Genomic DNA, 16,890 nt, shown 5'->3' on the forward strand with positions numbered 1-16,890 from the left:
AAATATATATATATATATATATATATATATATATATATATATATATATATATATATATATATATATATATTTTGTGTTATAATTTGATAAATCGAATCCTAATTTCATTTTTTATTAAAATAAAGTATTAATATATGAAAATAATAAATAAAATCCATGACAATATGATTTTTTTAATTTAAGTTTCTAGACATCATTTGGATTAAGTAACTAATATGCAAAATAAAATTTTTAATAACAACACAAATCCATAAATAAAAAATAATATGAATTTGAATAACATGATCATCTTTCCCAATTAAATTGTGTGTAATACTTTAAAAATTAAATTATTAAAAATATTGCAATCCTATCTAAGGATTTTTACAAAGTTTATATAAATATAAAATCTAACCTAGACTTGCACAAAAATACACATAAATACAAATATTTATAAAAAGATAAGTCAACAAAATATTTATTCTTATCCAAACATTTATCATATATATGGTTTGTTTATGACGGTTTTAAAATTTTTTGAAAATTTTCGGTGATTTTATTAAAACTTTGACAAATTTTCGGTTACTGTATTAAAATTGTAAATAAATTAAAAATAATATTTTTTACTAAAACAATTTACGGCTGTTGAAATTAAAATTGTCGTAAGGGAAAATATTTGGTTTTCTCTCTCATTTTTATACCGAGTCATTCTTTATCTAACTTAAATCATTTCCTCATCTTTTAGAAAAGGCTTAATAGGTCCTTCGAAAGAGGGGAATATTCAGAATCGTCCTACCTTCTTTAAAATGTATAAAACGGTCCTAAATTTTAAAAAAATTGGTCAACTTAATCCTTTTTGGTTACGACGTCAAATTTTTAACGGTGCAGCTACCATCCTAGACAAAAGTTAATGACGTGTACAGTTTATCTGACTGCGTGGCAACCCTAATTCCCAAACCCTAGCTTCCTTGTGCCGCCAACACCATGGGCAACTGTAGGCCGCCGTCAGTCACTCTACCGTCTTGCCACAACCTCGCCTCACGTTTCAGGCTCCCTAAAGTCGTGATTTAGAAACCATGGTTGCGCGATCAGGATTACAATTTGGATCTGGAATCTCTGTCTGGATTTCTTTTCTTGCAGATGCTCGCGGTTTGCGAAGGTGGAGAAACCATGGTGTGCAGGTTGCGATCTGGATGTGCGGCGTGATGGTTCTGCCGTGCGAAGAAGATGATGAACATTGGCCATGGTGGGTTTTTATCGCAGTGGGAGATGGCGCGATTTAGGTTTGGTGGAGGCGCTGATGGCTAGCTCAAGGTTGGGCGAAACTCGCGAGGAGATGAATGGAAGAGCTGTGGCGGCGATTTAGGTTTCGAAAGATTTTTGGAATTGGGGATTTCTCTGTTTGGGTTTCTGCAGGTGTGTGCGAGAGAGTGCTCTTGCAATGGTCATGGTGGATGGCGGTCCTTGCAGCTCTACGGCGACCTGAAAAGTGTCTCATGGTGGAGATGGAAGTCGAGGAAGATGCTAAAGATGATGATGGAGGACTCGCGACTTTGGCGTTCGCGTTCTGTATTGGTAACGGTGGTGGCTACCGGCGGCGATGCTGGTGTTGGGTAATGGCGAGGTTGCGGCAAGACGGCAGGGTAGCTGACGGCGGCCTACGGTTGTCCATGGTGCTGGCAGCACAAGGAAGCTAGGGTTGCCAACTGGACATCTCATTAACTTTTGTCCAGGGTGGCAGTTGTACCGTTAGAAATTTGACGCTGTAACAAAAAAGGATTAAGTTGACCAGTTTTTTCAAAAATTGGGACCGTTTTGAACATTTTAAAAAAGGTAGGACGATTTTGAATATTCCCCCTCTTTTGAGGGACCAAAAGAGATATTAAGCCTTTAGAAAATGAGCTTATGCTTCATTTTCTTCTCCTTTGACCTTCAAACCAACATAGAAGGTCGACCATCACATATCCTCCAATAAGAATCATTGCCGACGAGTATGGTGTCTGACGATGTCATTTGTGTGGCCAACTCCATTCCCCTGTCCTTCTTTTTCGCTCGTGAAACAGAGAGTCAAACCTTTCTTCACCTCCATCTGCAGCAGTAGCTCTTGTCTTTATCATGCCCAGAACCATCACACCTCTTCATGGTTAGCCACCGCATTTCCTTCATCCACGGTTGCACCTTCATCAAACGGTAGAAGTCGTCGTCGCCCAAATTTTTTTAATTCGAAACCACGTAATCGATGTTGTAGTTGCTTGTGACCTCACCAACACCATTGTGAGTTCCCTCCCTTTCTTCCTTCGATTTTTCCATCGGGTGAGAGAGATTTTGCTATTCCTTCTTCATTCTTCGAAAATCTAGTTTCCCATAGAGGTTTTGGAAAACCCCCACAAATACCGACGATTTCTGGAAAGTTCCTAGTAATTATTAACAACGTCATTTTTCCTAGCGATTTTCATAACCGCAAGAAACGTTTTTACCAGAGGTTAAAACTGCCGGTAATGTAAAAAGTAATCTCTGGTAAAAAAATTTAACTTAAAAAAAATATAAAAAAATACATTTTAATTAAAAATAACAATACAATTTAATTTCATTCATCATCTAACATACAACAAAAATATAAACTAACGTTTTTTGAAAAAATCCGTATTAAATACGTCTTATCAAATACTAACATTTGAACAAATCCAATATTAAATTTGCAAGTGAACTCAAGAATAATGAATTAAGATAAGTTTATTACCACTCATATGACATATTCACTTATGTTGCTATGTGTAAGAACTTCCTCAATTTCTTACAATTTGATATTTTAATGTGGCTTAAATAATTAGTAAAACTAGAAGATATATGTTATAACAAGTGACAATACTTAATACACAAATCAAATAATAATTTACATATCATTTTAAATAAGGAATCACAAAAAATTCATATAAGTTTCATTATTCTCAATAATCATTTCTTATAACAAAATTCACTTAAATAAAATTGCAGATAAATAAATATATAAACTAATAGTAATTTTTTATTTATAATAAATATTCAAATACAATTGTAATGCAAAGGAAAATAAATAAAAAAAATATTTTTTTTAGCTTGAGTGGAAATTTCTTTCTCTTGGATAGTCTTATTTTCACCTAAGAAAAAAAATCATTTGTTTGAGAAAAATATGGTTGAAATAAGATTATTTCAGCTTTATTTTTGTTTGTGAGCAAAATAACAGTTAAATAAGTAAAAGGGAATGAAGACATGGTGGTTTAGTTTTTATGCTTGATCTAGTATATATGATCTTCTTGAAAGACTTGAAATTTGTTGTATTAGAGTTGTATACATGTTGTAGAATCTTAGTAAAAGCATTTATTCTAGTTATTGAATTATTTATTTTTAGTTTTTGATTATTTGATGCTTCATTTTAGTAGTACTAATTTTTTTTAAAAAAATTGAATATTACAATATATAAATTAAAATAAACCATCTTATCATACTGAAATTTTAATAATACATTGTGTTTATTTATAATAACAAATTTATGTATAAACTAAAAATGAAAAACTAATATTTTAGTTTTTATTAGAAAAATATTAATTTCTTAACTATTTTTTTAATCTATTTTGGCAGACTATCTGGTTATTTGATCATTTCCTTTTAAGTCATGGTTTATTTGAACTTAAATCATTTACGTGATTGGTTCCTTGACCTTCCGGGTGAGTATCAAAACATGGATAATTTAAATTTAATTTTTAATTTTAAGTTTTAATATTTTTTATCAATAAATGGGTTTCATTTTAATTTTAATAAATTAATTTATAATTGTCATCGTTTTGGAAAGTTTTATCTCTTTAATTATTTTATATTTAATATATGTATTGTGTTTTGATTTTCAAGTAAACTCCTGAATGATAAAAATATAAACCCAATAGATATTATTAGTAAATAGATAATCTATTATTTTCCTGATTTTTATTATTTTTATTTCTATGTTTTAAAAGAATATATTATCATATGTTGTGATCATAAATTTAAATGAATGATATCATTATGATGAATGGTCGTAAATTTGAAGTATTTGTATATTTGAAGTATTGTTTGTTTTGAAATTTGGTTAATTATGGTTTTGTTTTGTTTTAAAAAAATATTTAAAATACATTTAATATTGATTTAAGTTACAGGAGACAATTAAGCGTGATAAAAAGATTATGTAATAAATAAAATGTTTATTCAAGGTTTTTTTTTTTATAAAATAACTTTTTATTTAAACTTTAAAATATTCAAACAATATCAAATTAGCTATTTAAAATTGATTTTAAGTTAGCCACCTTAAATAGTTTTGGTTACAGGTAAATGTTATACTGAATTTCGTTATTATATTATTTTTACAATATAAACATTTATACATAAATTACACCATTTTTTAATTAGTTTTAATTCAGAATCAATTTTATTAAAAAATAATAATTTTATTAAAGGTAGTCTGGAAACAATTTAAACTTTAACCTCTACTCCTAAAAAATGAAATTTGAGACTGTTAAAGATGAAAATTAAACTTTATTCTTATCTTATTAACTGAAACAGGACTGCGTTTCTATATTTATATTGCATTAAAATAAATGTAATTTTTAAAAACATAAAAACAAATAATTTTATAAAAGTACGAGTTTAATAATTACGTAATTATATTTTAAATGAAGAATTACATGGCCATTTTGTTAAATAAACTATATGTTTATTTTATTAAATAATAAAATTATTTTAACTTAATATATATAAAAGAATTATATGCCCTTACACACTTATGTAAATAGAAAAAAAAATATTAAATGTTATGTTTACAAACTTAAAAATTGTAATAATTAAAAAATACATATTTAATGTGGTTTATTGTTTTTTTATTATTTAGAAGGACTTAGAAAATAAATTATATAATATATGTTTATTGAAAAATAAATAAAATAGTTATTATAATATAAATCAGTTATATATATATATAAAAAATTCACGGTTTAAGATTTAAAGTTTAAAATATCATATCATAGTGAATGTTAATTTGTCCAAAAAGTCATGGTACAATAAATTAACTCATTTTAACTCTAACCAATTCAAACAACCTAACAACTAGGATGACAAAAAAAAAAAATCTACTGGGGCAAATATATGTGAATAAAATATGTGATTGGTAGTTACTATTCGCAAATATTTATATTATTCGTGAGTAACGGGTAACGGGTATTTTAATACTCGCTTCTAAAGAGGTTAAATGCAAATATTATATGTGGATACTCGTTACTCTCGCAAGAAATAATAATAAAAATTAAACTTATATTTTTTAAATTAAATTTATATTTTTTAAATTAAATTAAATTAAAAATAAATTTAATTTATATTTTATTAGATTAAATTAAATTAAATTAAAATTTAATTTATATTATATATTTATAATTTTATTTTAAAATGTATAAAATATATTTTTTTAAACTGTTGCGGCATGCGAGTTTTAAAATATCCGTGGATATTTTTTATACGAGTACCCGCGCGGATAGCGAACGGGTTGTGGGTAGATACTATCTATCTTCGACCCGACCTGTTGCCATCCCTACTAATAACATAATGAATATCAAATTTGCATAAGCAACTCAAACTAAACACATTACTCTTTCCTAATCTCAAATTCTAAAGAATAATCATAAATGTAGCACTTTTTTTAACCACATAATACTATTCAATATAACACAAAAAATATATACTCATTTATCATGACAAAAATTCATCACATCACATACAAGATTTTACAAACTATCTCGAATTCACTAATTCCAACTCACACACACTAAGATGTTATAATTTTCCTTATATGACATATGACTAAACTGTTCTAGAAAACCTAAAACAGCTCCAAACACACAACAAGTTATATATGTTTCTATAAATATCATAAACATGATCATGGTACACCAAAGACCAAGCACAAGGCTTGAAACTCAACTTACTCAAACGAAGAAACTGATAGGTCCATATTGAAGAGCTCGTTGCAAGGATCAATCATACGATCTCGGTTTTTCAATCAAACAAACAAATGATGAGAATTCCTAGAGAAAAGTTAAAAAAACTCTAGAAAAGTAGTTTCTAGAGAGATGATATATTTCAAAATAATGAAACTTGTTCATAAAGAAACTATTTATAATAAAATCATTTAATATTAAAGTAGTTGAGTTTCACTAATTTTAAGCTACCACCACTTCTAAAATTTCATCTTCTAGGTATTCACAAAAAAAAAAAATATAAGGGAGATAAAGATATTAGAAAGATCACCTGAAATCCTTGAAGAGTATATAGGGTTTTAAGGATGAAAGTGAAACCCATAAATATACATACTAAATGAGTAAGTGTTATGCTTGGGTGAGAAAAAAATGCGATTAAGTATATTTGAAGGAGAAGTAACGAGTAAGAGGTAAGGGGAGCTTACATTATTTTATTCTTGTTTTTGTTTTCTTGCCTTTTTGTTTGTATGTGATGTAGTATTCTATATGAGTCTAAATTGTGGAGTAGATGTTATTTAGTATGATTGTAATAACATGTTGATACATAAATAAATGCTTGTGTGTGGTGGACTTGATAAAGGTGGTGAAGGGTAATTATGTATAGTTGTACTAGAGGTGAACTTTAGTGAGGAAGCTCTTAAAGAGAGTGGTGAAAAGTGACACTTATATACTTCATCGGGAAAGCTCTCGATGAGAGTGATGAGAAATGAACCCAATCTTTAAGGTTTGATGGAAGTAGGAAGGTTGCCCTATTTGTAAGGCCTGAGAGATGCATAAAGGGTGGTTGCTCTAGTGGTGAGTGATTATGGATAATCTTTTTGTGAGAGTTATAAATTGGCTCCTGACGTTGAGTTCACTTGTTGTATAAATTATGGTGATGACATGTTTTATGTGGTTATGTGAAATAATCAATGTAATTGTATGACATTGTGAGACACCATGAATATGTAAGGTTTAAGTAGATTGTTATATTATGAGGAATGTGTATGTTGTTACGATGTTTGAATGTTTGTATATTACTTCACTTAGAGCTGTTAATTTACCTTAGCCCCAAGGCCAGCCCTGGCCTTTCATAGAGCTAGACCCCATCTTTTTGGCCCACACTATAGAGGGCCTTTTCAAAGCCTCTAGCCCTAATAGCCTCATTAAATGGGTTGGCATTGAATTAGGGTCGGGTTAAGCCCCTTGACCCCATGTTATTAATGTTATACTTTCAAGCTTTGTCGTCTTTGGGTTCCATTTTGAGAATCCCATGTGCTCATTCCTCACATTCTTTGGAACCTCTCCCTCTGCTACTGCTGATTCAATCTCACTTTTCATTTCCTCATACAATTTCTGACACACACACACAAATATATATATATATATATATATATATATATATATATATATATATATATATATATATATATATATATATAATCTTGTTAGTTATACATACATAAATTCGTTCAACGTGCTTAATAATAAAAAAAACTTGGTTACCTTGATCTGTAAATATGCTTTCTGATACTCAGTGCTAGTGCTTGAATTTTGGGGTTGAGCAAAGAAAACTTTTGGAGACTTAGGCTTAACATTGAATCTTCTACAAAAGAATAACCAATTTTTGGAGAAAATGGAGGCTTTTAAGATAGCGTAGAATGTTAGCTTAGAGCCTTCATCGTCAAAGAGATATACGTTCAATTTATTTGCAGGATAATTGTATGACATTGCTGATAAGACTATGTTCATTACCATGCATGAGGCTCCAGTTTTAGATCAGCCGTGCATACAAAAATGTCCACTGCTGGTAAATTCTCCTCATCATATCTATCCAAAAAAATTGCAGAAAGTTCATCACTTTTTTTACTACTTTATTCTTAATAATCCATAAATAAGTGATGATAAAAGTTGAAAGTACAACATTGATAATAGATATTTTATCACTTATAGAAGTTAAATCTTTAAGTATATAATTATATTAAATGTTAAGATAATAAGTCTATTATTATATATTTTTATTCTAAAAAGGAAAGCTCATGAATTGATCATAACCCACGTAGCTTTTAGAATATTTGGCCTTGTGAACTTTTTGATTTTGTGGACTTTTTTAGTCCCAACACACGTGGGTTAGAGTTAAACCTATTACGTGGACCTATTTGATAGGTGTAAGTTCACCCATTTTCACATACAATAATCGTTTTATATAAAAATAATACCGGTGTTGAAAAAAATGTAATGGTCAATATAAAGAAACATATGGGACACTCTTTTATTCTTAATTTTTTTTTATTTTAATAAAATTTATAGTTATAAAACAATATTTCTTTTTGTTAATTTTCAATAAAATAAAAATTAAGTTTTATTTTAAACTATATAATCTGTGTTAATTATATATTTTAGTAAAAAAAAATTAGAGTGTTGCGATATTCTTTTCCAACAACTCATAAAAGACAATTTAAAAGAATGGATGGTATTAGAAATGACGTGAAAAATTTTCTTTTTGGGGCTAAAAGATTTGTCTATACGATAAAGAAATAAACTTTCCAATTCCACATCATTCATGAAAAGAAATCTCAACTAGGAAAAAGATACCCAATTCATCTGCATGTGTTAGTAAGGAAACTTTTTATCATTAATTAATATTAATTGAATACATAAGATATTTGTGAATGCATAAATTTAATCTCATAATACGTTTATTTTTTTTATATTATACAGTGCTAGTATTTAGTAATTAGACAGTTACAAATTATGAATAATGTTTGACTAATCAACATAGATAATGAGAAGGCGGAGATAATAATGGTAACATAATTAAGGTTTAGACAGAGGGCATAGACATAGCATACTAGTAGGAGTGTGATTAAAATTCAATTAGACAATGAGAAAGGGGCGAGAGAGTGTGTCGTGTAGCGGTCACACGTGGTTGGCATGTGGTGATGATATGGAAAAAACTGTTGCAGAGGAGTGGAAGAATGTGACGTTTACTTAACGAAGATGAACGGCGTGGATCCGGTGCAGCGGGTGCAGGGTTAGGAAAGCAAAGGCATCTTTTGTTAATGTTTTGGGTCCTCCTTCCATAAGGTAAAGAGCGAGGGACACGCAGTGTGTGGAACTGGCCCACCACTATGTGTCTGGTGGGGTGTACTGTTCCCAATCCCACCACCATTTATCAGTAATTATTATTATTTATTATTAATATTACTATTATTTTTATTTTCTTTCCATTGGATATCAAACCATACCACCGTACCTTCTCACAGGGAAAATAAAAAAGAAATAAAATTCACATTCACATCGCAATCATCATCAACAGCAGCACCAGAAACACCGTTCCCGTCCACAGAACCTGTTCGCCATTCGCGTGCTCACTTACCGACATCCACTCGCCGCCGATCTGCGTTGCTTCTCAAGCCAAACCTAAGACGTACAGGTATACTTCTCTTCGCTTCATCGTCAATTTGTTCTTCAATTGTACTTTATAGCCTTTTTTATTGTTTTAATTTTTCTTTCTGGTGTTTTTTTAGATAAACTTTTTTTTTGGTTGAAGATAGGAAGGGGAGGTTGTGGCTTGGTACTTGAGCTAAGCAAGGACTCTGTGGTTGACTTTGGAAATTGGAAGTCTTGGTGGTCATGAGGATTGTACTTATTTGGAACCGTGGTTGCGTGGGGTTGCTATTTTTGGGACTGTTGGGTTGTAAGTAAGGTTAATTGGTTGTGATTCCCTGTGGTTAACTTTGTACTGTGACTGAATTAAGTTGAGGATTTTAGTGAGCGGGGTTTTTGGTTGACCATGGAGGCTAGATTTGGTGCGGAGGCTTATCATTTTTTTGGCGTGGGGGCTTCGTCGGATTTGAGGGGTATGGGGAAGAGGTCGTCGGAGTGGGATTTGAATGATTGGAGATGGGATGGCGATCTGTTCATAGCAAGCCGGTTGAATCCAGTGCCAGCGGATGGTGTGGGAGTGGGACAGCAATTTTTCCCTCTAGGGTCTGGGATCCCGGTGGTTGGAGGTCCCTCCAACAGTTCTTCCTGCTCTGAGGAAGTAGATCCTAGGGATCCCAAGGGGAACAAGGAAGGGGACAAGAAAAGGAGAGTTATTGTACTGGAGGATGATGGTTTGAATGAGGAAGCGGGTACTCTTAGTTTAAAGCTTGGTGGGCATGCTTCTGCAGTGGTGGATAGGGAAGTTGCGAGCTGGGATGGTATGAATGGGAAGAAGAGTAGAGTATCTGGAAGTACTTCAAATCGAGCTGTTTGTCAGGTGGAGGACTGCAGTGCTGATCTGAGCAAAGCTAAGGATTATCACAGACGACATAAAGTTTGCGAGATGCATTCCAAGGCCAGTCGGGCACTTGTCGGAAATGCAATGCAAAGATTCTGTCAACAATGTAGTAGGTAATTTTATTTGTTGGTTTCAGCTTTTTGCTGCAGTTGATCAGTTCGAATTTGCTTAACTTATTTGTTGTTAGTGTGAAGGGAATGAACGGTATTAATTACGATACAAAGATGTAGTAAATCATGAAAATTCTAAATTATATTTTAATTTAATACAACCGAATATCACAATAAGTATCTTTTGGCAGCCTTCAAACAATCGTTTGTTATTTATTTTCATGCAAGCATATAAAGTTTACGGCACTCTATCAACAGGTTTCACATGCTTCAAGAGTTTGATGAGGGAAAGAGAAGCTGCAGAAGACGCTTGGCAGGACATAATAAACGAAGAAGGAAAACGAATCATGAACCTGTTCCTAGTGGAAGTTCATTAAATGATGATCAGACTAGTAGCTATCTGTTGATAAGTTTATTGAAGATAATTTCAAATATGCACTGTGAGTATTTCTTGAATCTCCGTATCTAGTGCCCAGAGCAGTTGATTCCGTGTAATATGCTTGATTATTTTATGTATGGCATTGCTTGATTCTTGTTTCTCTAGTTTGAAAGGATGAAGGTTGTTTTATAAATTAAACTTTTCATTTGTATACATTCCTGCTATGTTAGTAGCTGAAAGGAAGGTAGTTTGGTCAGCTGCACAAATATGGTTTATAAAACCTTTATATTTTTCATGCAAGACATGTTACTATTAGTCAAAATTTTCACCTAAATTAGTGGCTAGTTGTAACTAAACCAATGCATTGCTTCAGCAGAAAGATGCATGGAGGAAATGATCTTCTTCCCCGAGTTTCTATTTCATTTCATATGTGAATAATTACTTTGGGTTGCCCTTATTTTCTTTGGAAAGTAGTGTGACAGATTTTTTTTATTCCTTGCTTTAGCGGGGACTGAATATGTTAAAATATGACTAACATTATTGATATATAACATATATTAGCTTTCTAGAAGAAGAATGTCTAGCTGGTTCGGGCTTTCTAGGAGAGGGCACCAGAAATGGTTTGGGCTTCATTTTTATCTTTACCTAGCAAGCCCTCATCTCAAGGTTAATTTCAACTAATAAGAATTTGTAGGTATGTTGACGGACAAATTGTGGGACAAATGTTTTTCCAATTTTGGTAATTAGATGCACTGTCTTGTTATTAAACTCTCATAAAATCCTAAGACTAGTCCTTTTGAATGAGTTTCTAATTCAATTAGACCTCCTGTTGCTCTTGCTGATGCACTGGAAGGTTGTCCTAAAGCTTTGCTCTTCCTACTTGTGACAACATCTACTTTTAGTAATTAGCATATGAAATCTATTTTTAGTGCTTTAATTGCTGGTCAGGCCCAATCATCTCTTTGTTCTGTCAACTTTCCTGAGGAAAAAGTAATAAAAGAAATCTATATTAGCACTCTAACCTGGCGATTATTTGCTATTTGATTATTTTTTTTTTGCTGATTGGTGTCTTTGTTCTATAGGCACTAAGGTTTTAGGCCCTGCTAAAAGCCTGATTATGTTCACTAATGATCAATATTATGCACTCTGTCTTCACATTGCACTAGAAAGCCCAAGTGTTATTAAGTTGTTTTGTCAAAATAATTTGTCACGGTTTTATATTGAGATTTGTGAGTACCTATGACAATATAAAGCCGTGACAAATTATTCCACAAAACAACTTAATACCACTTGGAATTTCTACTGCAATGTGGAGATATAGTGATATTAATCAGTAGTGTCAATCTTATGTGATGTTATATGATCTCATTAGACTAATTATTTTAAGCACTTATTTATTGCAGCATATGGTTAGTCTGACATTTGGGATCCTTTAGTTTTATGACATCTAATTGTGTTTGCTTAATAAGACTATTCACGTCAATTTTTCTGATCTGTATTTCTGCTACAACTGAGAATTTTTTAGGGGATGGATAATTGATTTTTTAATTGAATTATAGCTGACAGGTCAAATCAGACTACAGATCAGGATCTACTAACTCATATTCTGAGGAGTCTTGCTAGTCAGAATGGCGAGCAAGGGGGCAAGAACATTTCTAACCTTTTGCAAGAACCAGAGAATTTGTTGAGAGAAGGCGGTTCATCAAGGAAGTCAGAGATGGTGTCAACTTTATTCTCCAATGGTTCTCAAGGCTCCCCAACTGTTACAAGACAGCATGAAGCTGTGTCCATGGCTAAACTGCAGCAACAAGTAACGCATGCACATGATGCTAGGGCCTCTGATCAGCAAATTACTTCTTCTATAAAGCCCAGCATGTCAAACAGTCCACCGGCCTACTCTGAAGCTAGAGACAGCACTGCTGGACAGATCAAGATGAATAATTTTGATTTGAATGACATATATATTGACTCAGATGATGGTATGGAAGATCTGGAAAGATTGCCTGTCTCAGCAAACCTTGTAACTAGCTCTCTTGATTACCCATGGGCACAACAAGATTCTCATCAGTCAAGTCCACCTCAAACAAGTGGAAATTCTGATTCTGCTTCTGCCCAGTCTCCTTCTAGTTCCAGTGGAGAAGCTCAGGTATGTTTGTCTTGTTGCATTATTTTGAATTGGCTTTTCTACAGTGTACTTGTTCTTTTCTACACTGTCCTTACAAAAAAAAAACACACACACACACAATTCATTCCCATAATTATGTGATTTTCAATAGAAAGGATAGAAATTACCACATAAGTGAATTGTATAATATGGAATTAAGGAAGTGTATGGTCTTCGTTCATAGGCTTCTGATGCCACCTTGGTGCCAGTTTGATGGTAAAACAGGAAATTTCTTTACTCGTGTATTTAGCTATCTACTCCTTCCTGTGTTTCATTAAACCCTCTTGTGCCCCCTCCCCCAGCCCAAAACAAAATCTTTGACAAGAAAGCACAAAACTATTCTCCCTTTTTTACTTGGGTTGTTGATTCCTTTTTTTTGCATTTAATTTATTCTTGAGATTGTTGTCATCTATTTAACGGTTAACTTTTTTCTGATCTTTCAGAGTCGCACAGATCGAATTGTTTTTAAGCTCTTTGGTAAAGAGCCAAATGATTTTCCTCTTGTACTTAGAGCACAGGTACTTTATGCGTTCCAAAGCCACTGACTAACTGCTATTATTGTCTTTTACTTGAAATTTAATAACACTTGAGGTTTTCAATTGCCAGATTCTTGACTGGTTATCTCACAGTCCTACTGATATGGAGAGCTACATAAGGCCTGGTTGTATTGTTTTGACCATTTATCTGCGTCAGGCTGAGGCTTTGTGGGAGGAAGTAAGCCTTTTCCTTCTAGAACTATTTACACGTGGTTTTGTATTTTAACTGGGACACTCTTGACCTTGTATGCTTTCCCCCCTCCTTTGCAGCTTTGCTATGATCTGACTTCCAGTTTGAATAGGCTGTTGGATGTCTCAGATGACACTTTTTGGAGAAATGGATGGGTTCACATCAGGGTGCAGCATCAGATGGCCTTCATTTTTAATGGTCTCTTGCCATGTCTTGTTTTTTGTCATTGTTGTTTTTAGCGGATGAAGATAACAGGAGTCAGATTTATTTTTTCAATAGTCAAGTTGCTGTGACTAGTCATCTATGTTAAACACATTTATCTATATTTAACTTATGTCTTAACCACATATATAACTTTAGGTGGTGGATTGCTTTGAGCATTAATATTGTTTTAGGCTTCTAATACTGTCTACAGTCTACATTGCTGTCTTGTGGTTTATGTATGAAATAACTTTATCATTCACAAATAACAGTATTTATATGTCAATATGACTAATTAGTTTTCTTACGGCAATTTTCATTCTGCAGGTCAAGTTGTCATCGATACTTCCTTACCCTTCAGAAGTAACAACTATAGCAAGATTTTGACTGTTAGTCCAATTGCTGTGCCAGCATCAGAGAGAGCTCAATTTTCTGTTAAGGGTGTCAACCTGATACGCCCTGCCACTAGGTATTGCTTTGTGAATTGTCAATCCTTTGCATGGTTTACGTACTATCTGAGTTCCAGGACATTGTTTAAACATATCTATGTTTTTGTTGAACTACCATGTTATATGACCCTTAAACCTACCATCAGGTTAATGTGTGCTTTAGAAGGGAAATATCTGGTCTGTGAAGATGCTCATATGTCAATGGATCAGTGCTCCAATGAGCCTGATGAACTTCAGTGCGTCCAGTTTTCATGTTCTGTCCCTGTGATGAATGGAAGAGGATTTATTGAGGTGATTTTTCTTCATTCTCCCAAATTATCAACCCTAAAAAGTAGGGATGAACAGGCTAGTTTCTCCATGAAGAAGAAAAGCACATTTATATATTAGCTTGTTATTACTTTTATGTTATGGCACACTTTCATTCACTCTAGTTACTGTTAAGTGTTACTAATATCCTAACTCATGAGTTCTGTTAGCTGATTCTTATTGACACTAGCATACATGTATGTACTAGTGGCATTTTTAACTTAAGATAGGCAAATGATGTACTAATGCTATGTGGCTGAGCTTTGTTTTTGAAACCTTTGTTTTTTCTAATTTGCTAGATTGAGGACCAGGGTTTGAGTAGCAGCTTTTTTCCTTTCATTGTTGTGGAGGAGGATGTTTGCTCAGAAATATGTACACTTGAGCCTCTTCTAGAAATAAGTGAAACTGACCCAGATATTGAAGGGACTGGAAAAGTTAAAGCCAAAAATCAAGCCATGGATTTTATTCATGAAATGGGTTGGCTTCTGCACAGAAGCCAGTTGAAATTAAGGATGGTGCACTTGAACTCTACCGTTGATCCCTTTCCATTGAAACGATTCAAGTGGCTTATTGAGTTTTCCATGGATCATGATTGGTGTGCAGCAGTGAAAAAACTTCTAAATCTACTGCTTGATGGAACTGTAAATGCTGGAGATCATCCTTCCCTGTATCTTGCACTTTCAGATATGGGACTCCTTCACAAAGCTGTACGAAGAAATAGCAAGCAGTTAGTCGAGTTGCTTTTGAGATATGTTCCTGAGAATATTTCAGATGAACTAGGACCTGAAGTCAAGGCTCTAGTTGATGGAGAGAACAAGACCTTCTTGTTTAGACCTGATGTTGTGGGTCCCGCTGGTTTGACACCCCTCCATATAGCAGCTGGGAAAGATGGTTCCGAGGATGTGCTCGATGCTTTAACTAATGATCCTTGCATGGTAAAGTTTCTGCTATATCAAATTATATATATCACTGAGGATTGACTTTTGCTATGTCGAATATTTTCTTCAGTTTTATTTGGACCACCTCCAGCATTGCATTTTATTCTTGCACATTCCGTATCCAAATCCTGCATTTAGCTGTTCGAGTATTTGAATTTTTGTCACCATTGCATACTGCATTTTTTATTATTTTGGACATCATTAACCTGTGTTGTCCGAAAACAAAAATCTGTATGCCTGGTTACCTACAGAACTGCTCACACCACCAATATTGTCTGACTTTGAATGAGCTGAAATCTTGATAGAAGTCACCTTTTTTTTTCTAATTTTATGGCCGTTGGCAATCTGGAGCTTAATGTTTTCAGGTTAGTTAATATGGAGTTTTTAATACAGGTTGGAATTGAAGCATGGAAAAATGCTCGTGACAGCACAGGCTCTACACCCGAGGATTACGCACGTTTACGTGGTCACTATGCTTACATTCACTTGGTGCAGAAGAAAATTAACAAGAGACATGGAGCAGCTCATGTGGTTGTTGAAATTCCAAGTAACACGACAGAGAGCAATACAAACCAGAAGCAAAATGAGACATCGACTAGCTTTGAGATTGGAAAGCCTGCAGTTAGGCTTAGCCAAGGGCATTGTAAACTCTGTGACAGTAAAATTTCCTGCAGAACCGCAGTAGGTAGGTCTTTGGTGTACAGACCTGCAATGCTCTCAATGGTAGCCATAGCTGCAGTATGTGTCTGTGTGGCCCTTCTGTTTAAGAGCTCTCCCGAAGTAATATGTATGTTCCGACCCTTCAGATGGGAAACTTTGGACTTTGGAACAAGCTAAGGTTCATTAACTTGCAACTCAATAAAACTTGATAGGTAATGTAAGGATTCGTTCATAGACTGAATGACTGAGATTTCCTGTAGGATTGGTTCTTTGTATTAGCTAAACTGTGCAATATTATTTACGTATTTGTTGTCATTAAAAATGGTCATGTTTGTACAATGTATGTAGATGCAACTCTACTTCAAACTTTATTTGGTAGGATTATTTTAGTGTAATACTTGTGTGGAATATTGCACTCGCCTTTGATTAAACGACGAGTTCGGATAAATGATAATTATAATGAAATATCAACTGTCTAGGATTGTACCATGTTTGGACTTGTTTAAATTATAAGAATAAAATTTCCACGAAAATGTACTAAAAAGATTTTAATTGTTAGTTTTTTTGAATAAAAATATTTGATCACGAAAGAAGTCAATTTTAAAAAAGAAAGTGACGGTCTTTAAGATTCAGTTAGTGTATAATTCAATATGTTGTCGTCAAATCACCACCCAAC

At 33.1% G+C, this 16,890-nt stretch overlaps 1 protein-coding gene across 1 annotated transcript; it reads left to right on the top strand.

Annotated features, from left to right (window-relative positions):
- The first annotated feature begins 9,229 nt into the window (after window positions 1–9,229).
- On the top strand, window positions 9,230–16,681 carry LOC108325826 (squamosa promoter-binding-like protein 1). The gene is made up of 11 exons (XM_052875258.1): window positions 9,230–9,429; window positions 9,551–10,394; window positions 10,650–10,831; window positions 12,330–12,916; window positions 13,378–13,452; window positions 13,541–13,648; window positions 13,741–13,858; window positions 14,189–14,330; window positions 14,457–14,601; window positions 14,916–15,551; window positions 15,948–16,681. Exons 2-11 carry the CDS (start codon window positions 9,790–9,792, stop codon window positions 16,389–16,391), a joined length of 3,042 nt encoding a protein of 1,013 aa, XP_052731218.1. The 5' UTR covers window positions 9,230–9,429; window positions 9,551–9,789; the 3' UTR covers window positions 16,392–16,681.
- The last annotated feature ends 209 nt before the right edge of the window (window positions 16,682–16,890 follow it).

The sequence above is a fragment of the Vigna angularis genome, chromosome 3 (genome assembly GCF_016808095.1).
Source record: "Vigna angularis cultivar LongXiaoDou No.4 chromosome 3, ASM1680809v1, whole genome shotgun sequence".
Lineage (NCBI taxonomy): Eukaryota > Viridiplantae > Streptophyta > Magnoliopsida > Fabales > Fabaceae > Vigna > Vigna angularis.